At 38.6% G+C, this 12,809-nt stretch overlaps 1 protein-coding gene across 6 annotated transcripts in view; it reads left to right on the top strand.

Moving 5' to 3' along the window:
• Positions 1–256: 256 nt before the first annotated feature.
• Positions 257–12,809, top strand: part of EYA1 (EYA transcriptional coactivator and phosphatase 1) — a 151,096-nt gene continuing 138,543 nt past the window's right edge. For 4 of the 6 annotated variants that reach the window (XM_050322291.1, XM_050322300.1, XM_050322311.1 and 1 more), the window contains exon 1: positions 286–353. In XM_050322291.1, the coding sequence (XP_050178248.1) occupies positions 321–353 (33 nt within the window). In that variant the 5' untranslated portion in view covers positions 286–320. Of the gene's footprint in view, positions 354–12,809 lie in introns of all 6 variants that reach the window. The other 2 variants (XM_050322339.1, XM_050322330.1) reach the window with 2 other exon arrangements.

Here is a 12,809-nt window from a genome sequence, read left to right on the forward strand (position 1 = left end):
CTGCCTTTTATTTGTCTGCCGACAGCGAGCACAACAGGGCTCTCGCTGCCTGCTTTTGGCTTGCGTGGATTTGTGGTAAACAGATCAGCTATGTATTTGTTTTCAAGATTGATTCAGTTCTTCAAAGACAACTGCTCCCAACTTGTGAATACTTGTTAGTTAATGGAAAGTTGCAGAAGTGAAGATCTCCTCCTAGTTTCGTGCCAACAAATTAATCCGACGATGTGGTACTGTCTTTTCCACAGGTGTGTGTGTACTAGGACTGTCTGAACCTCACTGTAACTAATAGCCCGTATATAATTTGGAAGGAGAAATCTTCAATGGAAGACCCTGAGGGAATAAATGGGAAGTCTGTAAGTAAACAACTTGTCAGTCCTGAGAAAAAAAGTTACAGCTTTTAAAGTGGTAATTATTTTTGTGGCAACCAAGTGGATGAAAGTCTTAGAGAGGTACATGCTTTTAGCGATTGGAAGAAGCAGTGAATGATGAATTAACTGAGAGATGGAGACTTAGACTAAAGCTACAGAAAATTAGGTGTAGCTTTAAAAGTATTTGTCTTCAGTGATTCATACAACAAATTGATGGTTGTTACTCTCTCAGAGAAATACTTGGCTTGCTGCATTTATGTTGTTAACATTTTGAACTGTTAGAGAATTTTCATCCCATTATTTGAAGTTATTTCTCTTTGTGTGAATATATGCAAATACTACTTCTGGGCAAAGCCAGTGCAACTCTTAGCTGCAAAGTCTTAAGAACAGTGGCAAAAAAGTATAACAGCATTGTTGTTTCTTGTAAATACCTGTTTATAAAGTCATAATAGTAAGAAATTTTGCAAACTATCACACACAATAATGTTTCATGCATGGTCAAATGATTAGTGTGTGTTTTGGATTTGTTAGTTTAGTTTGTGATATCGTTCTTGGCACTCAGTGAACTCAGATCAAAATGCTACATAAATGTTTTTATTCTGGATTGTTTAACAGAAAAAGTGCATCTTGAAATTGCCTTCTTTTTACCGCTTGTAAAATAAATACAAAAAGTACTATTTAGTAAATTTGATTAGATTTATTGCCTGCATTTTTTCTGGACTGTTTATTTTTTACATTTGACAGTACTCTGCATTATCTCTCACTTTTCCCCTTGTATTCTATGATTCTATATTCAGTTTCCCTGATGCTTGTATTAGCTTTTCATGTAGCAACAGAACAGAAAAATACAAGCACCTAATAATAAGCCTATTGTGTTCCATGTTTTTGTAACACTTGATGTGTAGTGTCATTTTTACTGTCTGAAGCAATAGGTCTTTGGTTAGTTTCCAATATTCATTTGTTCCACAGACTTGTCTCTATGTGTACATTTGGCTATTTATCCATCCCTGCTACAGCAACGTGTGGACAGGACCAGTTAACTTCTAGAGAAAGGGTTGGCCATGGTTACTGACTAGTGCTAAACAGGGATGGTCCTGTTTGCAGTTGCAGTGCCAGAGCTTTCAGCACCACCCAAGCTCCATGTTTTATTTGGGATCAGGCTTTCTTCCATGCATGAAAAGTCTTTCCTTGATGCTGTCAGGATTTTTTGTGACTTCCACTGCAATACTTCCACTGTGTTTGCCCAGCATAGTCAGGGCTTCATGTGCTGTGGAGGGTTTGGGCCGGGTAATTGTATGCTGGAGCTGTATGTAATGACAAATGTAACTGTCACTTAACATAACAGGAGTATGAAGGGAAATATTTATTCATGGTTTGGCACTACCAGCACTCCTGTTGGGGTTATTCATTCCATTCCTTCTTTTCACCACTTAGTCCGGAGAGCCTGTAAAACACTTCATCTGCTCAGAGTTTCCCTTCATATTACCCAAGTGGGTGGTAGTCATGGATGCTATCAGGATTATCAAAATCTAAACCAGTAACTGCTGAATAGACCTGCTGCATCTAGAAGAACTCAGGCTTCTGTAAACAATGAGGACTGAAGTGCTCAAAGGTACATGGAACAGGGCAGGGTGTGACTCTTCTGACTGCAGTGTCATTGGACAGGTTTAAAATTGGATATTAAACCCTGAAATCAAATCCTTTAATTAGGTCTCATTTGAACTCATTCATAACCAGAGAGGCTGCTGCATTTGCAACAGCCAGTTGACCAACAGGGAGATTTCCTAAAAGCGGTAGTCAGAAGACAAAACAGTCCCAGTGAAAATGAAGATGATGGTGTGAATGCTGTTTTTGTTTATTTTGTTCTCTGTGTGTGCATACAAGAAAGAAAGAAAGAAAGAGAGGGTGAGGGATAGATCAGCACTCTGTCATTAAAACCCAGAACCCAAAATCTGTTTGGGATTTAAGATCCCAAACACATATAGTGACTTCTAAAACCTGGTGCTAGTCCATAGGAAAAGAGGAAAATGTCCCTGCAAACACCAGTTGAAAGGAAATTTAATCTTGAAAGTGGCTTATGCAAACTATGGAGTGGAAGCAAATTCAGGTACATGTGGATGAGGGAGGAGCTTTATTAAACAACTGAGAAATGAAAGTGTATAATGTTTTAGGAAGACGGAGCTAGATGAACAATGGAGAAAGTTCTGGGAAGAGAAAGGAAAGGAAAATGAAAAAAATTTTTCAGACAACAGTGTGAGAGAGTAGATGAGTAAGTACTTCACCACTGTCTTTGGCCAAGATTTCTCTGTTGAGGAAGAGGATGATGCTGCACACAGGAATGCAGCCTGTCAGTGTTGACACGTACAGAGGATACCATAATAAGCCCAGTAAACTCAATTCTGCTCTCTGTTACACTTGTAGAGCTGAGAGGGGATTTTAGTCTCTAAGCAACACTTTCATCATCTGGAGAAATAATTTTAATGGTACTGTTGTGCTTGGTTTGCATTCTGTAGGAACTGACTTGAAACTTGCACTTGCAAAGTTGAACACTACATCTGTCCCTGCCTTTCTTTTACTAGGTGCCTGAGAAAGAAGCAGAACACAAATCTGAAGCTGGCTAGACAGATGATATCAATGATGTATCCTGCCTGAGAATTTCACTGATGTTCTGCTTCTTTCCAAGTCCAAAAAAGACTTTCAGGTGTGTTTGTTAGTGTTATAAGAACCTATTAAAGATGGTTCTCTCCTGTTTTATCAAGCCAAAATGGTCAGGGCTTTTTTATTTTTATTACTCTATTAATAATGAGTTTTTGATTTCAATTTGTCAGTGAAGCAGGCATCTCAGTGATAACCAAGATGTTACAAATTCATGCAACTGGGCTGCCTCAGTGACTGGGCCTGTTTCTTCTCAAAGACTCTCCAAATGCTGTGCTGCTCACCTCACTGGACTTTTGGTGGATGTACTTCTTGGTCAACTTTGGAGCAGCCACCTATGAAGCAGTATTATTTGGCTTGCCACTGAGATCTGAAAGTCTGATACATAGCCAACATGCTTACACTTTAAAGTGCTATGCGTAGGGTTGCATCTCATGCCAGGTTTGATTACTGGTGCTCCAATTTCCATTTGAGTTCATAAGTCCTGTTCTTCACCACCTTGAGGGGGCTTTTCTACCTGACAGTCATTTGCAATGATTCTCACTGCTCATACGTATCTGAGAAGAAAAAAATACCTCTATTTTTTTAATTATTTTTGAGATGAAAATATCGTTTTGGATGTTAGAGAAATTCTGATAATAAGGAAACTGAGAATGGATAACAGTACATCTTATACAAATTGATTTCAAAAAATTGATGTAAAATTATCATGGCTTACGTGTGTGGTAGGTAAATCTACCAGCTCCAAACTTGGCATTGGCATGGATCCATTGCCCCAGAAACCCTCTAGAAGCCCTAGAAACATGGAAAACACTGATAATCAGAAGATTCATCATGATGTGCTTGATATAGACATACATGTGGTTTAGAGGTACCCTGATGAATGACTTTTAAAAAACTCAGAAAAAGGGCATTGTAGAGGCCAGCGGGTATTTTATTTAATTTGATTTGCCTACTGATTTTTTTTTTTAAAATGCATAGTTATTATTTATTTGCAAAACTCAGCACAAGAAATATTTCACAAGTAAATACTGGCAGTTTTAAGCAGTACTATACCCTCTGGCAATACTTTGGAAGGTGTTTCTTCCATAAGTCTCTCTCTGGTAGCGATATTAGGTTATTACACAGCATAAAATATTTTTCCTTCCTACCCTGTCCAGGCTCACAATTGAAAATTCTCTTTTCAAAATTTTACACCAAGAAGTATTTTCAGCAGTGAGGATTTTTGATGATGGAGTTTGCCCATCTGGAAAACAGAGTGAAGACTCTGAGGCCCTCAGCAGTCAAATTAGTTCCAAACACTGTGCACCCAATGAGCCAAGAAAGGAGATACTCTTGGTCCACTCTAGCAGTTAATCTTCTCTGATTTCCCCTGCAGCCCCCAAACCTCAGCTCTGGGCAGCCTGGCTGCATATTTCCAACTTCTTTCTCCTCCCTGCTGCTCACCGGACACTTCTCTCCTGCGTACCCCATGCCATGTACCAGAGAGCAAGCAGTACTTGCACCAAAAATTCACCTCATACCTCTGCTAATGGAAAGACGCAGAGCGAGTAGTTGGTTTCAGCAAGAAAGGGGGAGGGGGGGAAGTAAAAATCCAAACCAAAAAACATCCAGCACCTGGCTGCAGCAAAATAATGAATTTTGCAGCAAACATGCGAGATTCTGTGGAATCTTGGAAAAATGCCAGACTCCACGACCACAGAAATGCTGAGTCCATGGGGCCCAGAGAGAGATGGCTGGGGCAGTTCACATCTCTCTGTCTTTGTTTCAAGCTCCTTGCAGTCTTACTGAGGCATCAGATTACACTCTCTTCACATTTTCAAGGTTATCTTCACTACCAGAAGGGCTAGAAAGTTCATTTTGTTTCAAGGTGAGCCAGGATCCAGCAGCACAACTCTCGAGTGGTTTCAGAGGCCACTGCCATGGTGGTGGCATGGCTGTGACTGTGGGCATGGCTGGCGACAGCCAGGCGTGACCTCCAGGTTTGAACAGCATCATCAATGACATGTTTTTAATGCTCACGTTACCTGTTTACCACATTAGGGAACAAAGTCTATGAGGAAAGTGGGTGAAAACACAAATATTTTACCTTTAGTTGAAAACTCACAGCATTGTTACCTGTGAAAGGCATGTATAGCAGTGCTGCCTCAGTTTCTCTGAAAGACTGGCACAGCACTGTACTCCCTTTTGCATTCCCCTCCTGAAGAAATGTGTGACAGGCTTCCTTTTTGGAAAGCTCTGCAGGGCAATAGCCAACAAGCACCATGCAATTTCAATCTGTAACTGAGCACATAAAATGTAATGGCCTGCACCCTTCCCACTCCCCTTCCCTCTCTATCTGCAATCGGTTGGATATTGGAAACATAAACCACAAAACCCACTTATTACACTCAGTAAGTGTCAAAAATAATGAATAACCGGAACTAGCTGATGTATTTAAGTTCCCCAAATTGAAAAGAGCTGCTGCTAGGCGGTCCGTACTAACTGCCCGGTAAGTAACCATTGATAGAGTTTTTTCTTTCAAAACATTTTAGTGAAAATACTTCTGAAAATTGTATGGACAGTTTGGAAACCATAGGTTATTCACTACAAACTCTTCACTCAGCTGGGTTTGCAGTAACAACAGGGAGAAATTCTTGTTACTTAAAATGTAATTTTCCTAATTGGTGGCAGAAATCCTACAGTACCATAGGCAACAATGCTTGCAGCACTGACGGAGATGCTGCTACCACAACTTGTAGTGTCAGGCATATTCATCTTTGCAGAACCAAAGCCTAAAGACAGCATTCATAGCAGCAATTATTTTTAATGAGCATTTGTAATTTTCTGCCAATGATACCGAAACTAATCCCACTGTCAGTGTAACTCTTAGTGTTTTACCCATACACAGTGTTGACCTTATGGTCCTCGTTTTAGGAGCAGGACAGAGACATTGCAAGGGTTTCACTGGGGACCACGACTCATCTTAGTTACAAATTCTTTTTTCCTCAGAGAGGTGGATCTTTTTTGTTGTTATGGCATGAGGTATTTTTAGATCACCTTATAAAAATGGGTATATAAGAAATACGCACTCCGTCTGACTCTTTCCAGCCGCTATATAAGTGCGCAGTGTGCATACTGTTCTGCCTGAAGTGTCTTCTTGAAAGCCTTGATGAAGTTGTAGCTTAGCCCTTAACAGTAAAAAGCAAACTGCCAGTGAAGTTTATTTTCTTTTTTACTAGGTTTTCTGGACCATTGTTCCGCTTGAGGAGCCATGTTTGTTAGTTTTGGCTCTCTGACTTCTCTTCCTTAAGGATAAACTCTCCTTAGGCAGTTGTACAACTATGCACTAAAAGACTGCATAGCAGTTTATTCACAGCCCAAGCTCCAGCCGAATTCAACTGTGTGACTTCCTGGCTTAAGCAGGGGTGCATCCGTAATGTAAATACCTACTTGATTTTGTGGAAAACCAGGAGGTTTTTTTGTTTGTTCTTGTAAAAGATTCCTGCTGGAAGCTTAACTTTAAAGTTGGCATCCAGCCTTCTCTGCTGTGACTCGGATACTGATCTGATATTGTGCTTTCATGGACATTTTAATATTTGAAAATTTTTAATTCAACATTAGCTTTGCTTACAAGCTACAGAGCAGAATAAAATCACATTACAAACATTGTAGTATTAGATTTTATCACCATTTATTTCTTCTCGTCTGCCCAGGGATTTCTACATGTTCAGTAGAACTAATTTGCAGTCAGACACTGAGGTCTTCTAGAAGGCCAGCAGGCTCCACAAACTAATTTATCCAAATAACCAATCCCTCATAGGCCAACCATAGAAGGACACCAAAATGGCCTAAGCAGGCAAAGCCCCCTTTTGAAGTCTGGAATGTTTTGACTGACTTGAAACAGGCGGCAGGAATGAAGGGATAATTTTCAGTGACCCATGGGACTTTTTTGCCATTTTCAAATATTAGGTAAAACAAAGAGAAATTGCTTGTTCTAATTTAGAAAGACTTAGCAATCCGGAAGGTAACCAGACTCAGAATTGAGTACTAAGGTATAGAGCTGAAGTTTATTTAATGCATTGAGGGTTTGCATCTGAGTATATAGTATTTACACACCCACACATACACACACTGCTTTACTTATACATGCACATACCTAAACTTTTTTTTGAATTTCACTTTTATTAAAAAAAACTTTAGTACAAAGCATATTTGTGTAATACTAAGTGAACTACCTGAAACATTGTTTTTAAGTGCATATACTGTTTTTCTTGGAACAATCATTTCTAATTAGAAGGATGTGTTTCTGTTGCTGCTTCAAAAGTTGGAACAGTCACTCAGATGCCAAGATTTCCATGACATACCTGTTTTCTTCCACCGACTGTCCTGGTGCATTTGAGTAAATGTGGACATTAATATAATTTTTTAGTGGGTTTTCTAGTCTTGCAGATACAAAGGGAAAGTATTTTGATGCATACATAAACCCACAATTTTCTATGAACACTTCTACGGAAAGAAAGAGAGAGAATGTGAATATTTAGGCACAAAAAACTTTACAGATCATGTATTTCTTGTTCAGCTGCTTGAATGTGTATCTCAGTGTGGAGCAATCTCATAGATTTGAGCAACTTCCTTAGAGACATGCTCTTGTCAGTTTTGTCTCAAATTTACCATGCATATTTATGTGATAGGTCCAACCCTGTATTTAGCAACACTAATGGCACTGACCAACTCCAACACTCAGCTTTGTCCCCATGATATTGACTCACAGATAAGCTAGAGCTTCTTAGCAGAAAGTTTTGTCTTTAAGAAGGATCATTAAGCCAGTAGTAAGGCTTCTCTAGCCGTGCTTAATAGAAGTATCTTACCTTAAAACAGTATTTTAACAAGGATTTTGGTCACCAACTCACCCTTCTTCTTCTGACATCTTTGGTGGTTCTTGGGACCTGTACAGATATAACACTCACAGTTAAGCAAGAGAGTAGGTGCCACCTCCTGTGCACTCACAGTGAGGTTGGTGATGGGCACTGCTTTGCACACACATGTGTGTTCTGATAACTGTATGGATAGCAATGTCAGGAGATGGGAGTTTCAGGTTGGCACTTAAATATTTAGGGTACTGGGTTGGGCTATAGCTATTGCTGGTATCATTCCTACATACACAGTAAACTCCTAGATTTAGTTTGCTATTTTACATGGGATATTGAAATGTGAGTTTCTCCTTATTTCAGATTTCTCTGAAATATTTGGGCTTACCATCGTCCTGTGGTAATAGACAGAGAATAGAATGACAGAGAAATCCTGTTTAAGTGCAGTTTTCAATCTTGCATATACTGACCTCGGATTAGTGGATTTCAGACGCATGATGTTTAAATTAATGTTATTTTGGTGTGAGTGTATTTATGTGTGTCTGTGTGTGTCTCTGTGCATGGAATGTATTAGATTAAATTAAGTTATGTTCCAGCTCTTGCTTGAGGAATATAATTTTGTTAGTAGTTAATAATGTTAATGCCATGATTTTCTCATATTATGTTTACATATATGGCTACAGTAAAATCAAATTATATTTGCTGGGGGTAAGATTAATCAGTTAAGGACCTGTTTACAGTGGGAGAAATTAAAATTCAGAGTTTGTAAGAAAGAGATTCTTCTCTATTTCTATCTGACTTGCTGTAGCTGTACTGTCTAGACTTTCCTGGACGTCTTAGACTCACTGGTCTCGTAGTCCGTGCACATAGCACAGCAGCAGAATCTGGCAGCAATAGGAAGGCTTCATAGGGATTTCTCATCAATCACATAGAATTTGTCATTCTGACATTTTTGGCATTCAAAGCCTTATATTCTGCCACCAGCATTCACATAGGGTGGACTTTGCATTGTACCAAAAATGCACCAATACAACTGCGCAGTGCAGCAGATGGGAGAAAATTTCTTCCCAGCTCCTATGGTGATCAGCTCATACCCCAAAGCACAGGATTTGATTATCCTGATCATAATTTACAGAGCTGTAAATGCTGTTAATGATCATGAGCAATGAATGAAATTGCTTGATGATAAAAAAAAAGTGTTGCTTTTTTTTCCTTTTTTTTTTTTTTCATTCTGTTTTAAAAGAAGCAGGTAGGAGAGTAAGTAATTTCAGACACACTTTCACACTTTCCTTGATTTGAAAATACAATCTAAGAGTTACATTTAGGAAAAATGCATGGGGATTCAAAGAGTGAGAGCTTTTAGTGTAAGCACTGCTTGGGTGCTTGTAGATTCAGGCATTTGCTCTTGATGAATGTGTGTTTAGTACTGCAGATATTTTTAGGAAAGTAAGCATGATCTATTTTTTATTTTATTTTTATTCTTAATAATTGGACATATTTTTCATGTTTGACCACCCTTTTAGGCCTGTAAATAATTTAAAAGATCTAAAAGTATCTCAGTATTCAGGATTAACTAGTTAAATGCTTATATGCCTGGCTTTCACCTTCAGTTATTTGTACCTGAAAAAAGAATCTAAATTTAGGGTTGCCCTGTTTCACTTCTATTTTCTACTCTAGTTTGAAGCATTAGTTTTGTGGGGAACAAGCAAGATGTATTTAGTGGTAGGCTGATAGATACATCAGATTTTTGTCATTTGCAAGAATACTTTGGAGAGGGAGAAGGTGTAAGATCTATGTTTATGTTTTTCCTCTGGGTTTTGCAAGGCATTGTAAAAGCTAAGTGGCACATCAAGCAGGTTTATATAGTGCAGACACTGCATAAATCCTCTATTCAGTCCCTGGAAGGGCTGTATGCTGCCATTATGCTTTCTATAAACAGAAGACAAGAACACTGCCAAATCCTTGCAGCACTGGACATCAGCTCTTTCTGTTCCTAACCTGTCTTGTTTATCGATGCTCAAAGACTGTCTTATTTGCCAGTATTGCATCCACTTCTGATCATCGGGAGCAAAGAGTATCTTGCATTTCTTGGTAGCTGGAATTTCCATCTTTGCAAGTTCTTCTTCATCTGCAATTTTTAAATAAAATAATTAGCTATGATGAGTGTAATTAATTTGGCAGTATTTTGGTCTGACTAATGAGACTTAAAGACAATAGCTACTCAGAAGCAAACACTTTTGGGACTGGACAGGCAAACAAGAGTCTCATATGACAGCTTGAAGAACACTCACATTGGGACTGGCAGAGAAGAGCGAGAGGTATGTAAGTGCCCCTACACTGGGTTAAACAACATAACTTGGTTTGCTGTTCTGTGTCTAACAGGGACTGACAACAGACAGTTAATGAATGTAGGAGAAAGAGAACAAATACTGCTTTTGATAGGATGGAAGATACATCCAAAACATTGTATTTAGTGCTGTCCTTCATGAACTTGCTTTCATCTGAACATATATGTGCTTTGAGTTTCTGTAGTGATGAGTTCCGCAAGTTAATTATGCTTTTTCAAAGACCGTATTTTTGTTGTTTTATGCTTGCTGCTAAAAACATGGTGTTGTTAAGTTTTTTTGACCATGAGAAATGGTGAATTGTCAATCTCTGTTCACTTCTTGCAGTCTCTTTCCTGATTCTGTAGATTTCTGTTGTTTTCATGACACTGGCCTATCTCTTCCAAGCTGAAAAGCCTTGTTTTTTCCTGAGGCTGCTGCTGAGCTTTGTGTGAGAGATTCAAGATGTGAGCACTCTGTTTTTACGATGTTTTCTGTTTTACTGTGTGTTTCCTTCCTAATAATTTTAAACATTATATCGGCTCTTTTGATTGCCACTGGCCACTGAGCTTTTCAGAAAATTATTTTGGAATTCCACTAGTAACATTGTGAAAGCTGCCCACTTACTCTGTTCCATCTTCTAAATAGCAATTCATGGCAGACCTTTTATTTTACCTTGTAACAAATTGTTTAAGAGCTTTTGGCTTGTGAGAAATCTAAATATACGACATTAACCAAATCATTCTTATCCAAATAATCATTAACTCCATACAGAAATGCAAGTAATCTTGAAGTTATGACTTCTCTTTACAGAGCCATGCTTTCTCTTGGCCATTACATCATATTCCCATGTGCCTACCAATTCTCTTGTTTATTATAGCAGCTGATTTGATCATGCTTCCATTGTTCTAGAGCTCTTCGGTGAACTCTTGGAGCTGGGTGTTTTGTCTCTTCCTTTTGTTAACCTGTCCCAAAGCTTCTGCTAATACTTTGGTTTAGAGCTGTTAAGGTCCTTTCTTCTTGTATAGTATCATGCAAATAATTAATTCAGCTTTTTCTGCAGTTGTCTTGTCTTGACTGAATTTTTCTTTATTACCACAGATTGGCTTTTTGCATATTTTCAATGAAGTGCTTATATTAATTTAAGACAATAACAAATGGTTCTTCAGGGCTGGGTTTTTTTTTTGGCCTACATTCTCCTGGGTTTGCAGTTAATCTTCAGAACGTGAGCCCTATTCCAGTTTCAGGTATTTACCTGTAGTGTATGGCGCTCAACTTTTGTAATGTCTTCGAACCCTCAGTATCTGCTACAGAGAAGCCTTAGTCTTCTACGGCTCTGCAAAGGTAAACTGGTCCTGTGCAGGTGTTTAGGACATCTAACATAACACTAGAGGCCTTGTCCAAGCATCAGAATTGCTTGCAGTGTCTACTTATTTTATTAGTCTTAAATATTCCTGTTTAGTAATTTTTTCTTTTTGTGCTCTTGTTGTCTTTGCAGAGAATAGGTTAAATGTACTGATGCAGATCTCTTACAAGTGCTGCTTGAGTTTTCTGTTTATTTAAATACTTGGTTTAGTGAGATCTGTGGCTCGCATGTATTATGTATAAAAATACAGAAAATGTGGGGGATTAATTGCATGTTGACTTCCAGATGATGCAATTACAGAACATAAGCTTCAAAAATTCCAAGAAATTATGTGTTTGCAACATACCTATCATGCCAATTTTAAGTGTTGCAAAAATGTCTGGCAGCACGACTGAATGTGTGCTTGAGCCTTTGGGACCTCTACTTCTTTCTCAGGAAATGAAAAATATTCCTGGTGTTGGAATAAAATAGCTAGTTATTAACTTTTCCTAGTTTATATACTACACGAGTCCAGGTATCCATGCCCTGCTGACATGAATACTGGTCTAATTATCTTTTGTTGTTCAATTGTATGTTTTGGAAAGTCATTTTAGACACAGCCTTACAAAAAATTAAGTAGGAGCCTAGAAAACTCATTAGTTTGTCTAACGTGCTCTTGAAAGATTTTGGAGATTGGGTTCCTGTAGGTGGGCAGCTGATGTCTCGCTCATGTCTAAGGCAGAGAGGGTGGTGGTACCTCCTGCCCTGGCAGATTGCTCCTGCTTTCTGACTGCTGACACTCTGAGAATGGCAGTCCCTTTGAAATGGAAAACTGCACCCCACAGGCAAGGGGACTTCTCATTATGTTAAGGCTCAGACAACAGCAACATCATATTTAAACATCCCTGAAGATTTTTAAACTCCCAATATGAGTAATTTTTTTATTTTTGTCCTGCCTGTTTCATCAAAGGTCAACTCCGCAAACTATATCAAGGAGAATTAGGTCACAAAACTGTGGTACATAGATGGCATATTTGAGGCTGTTTCCTTACAGTATAAATAACTACAGAAATGAAATTGCAAAACAAGCAAAGTATGCTCTTTGTTATTATTTGAAGCAACAGGTTCTCATTATGAATGTTCTTTTTCTGTGTGAGATTTTCCAGTTTGGTTTGGCCTTTTTTTTAGTTTCTCAGACACGTTCCACATGAGACCAGAGTGCCCTTTGATGATATATAACTCTTTTGTGTGATGAGCTAGTGACTGA

The sequence above is a fragment of the Myiozetetes cayanensis genome, unplaced genomic scaffold, assembly GCF_022539395.1.
Source record: "Myiozetetes cayanensis isolate MyiCay16 unplaced genomic scaffold, myiCay2020 scf1, whole genome shotgun sequence".
Taxonomy (NCBI): Eukaryota; Metazoa; Chordata; class Aves; order Passeriformes; family Tyrannidae; genus Myiozetetes; species Myiozetetes cayanensis.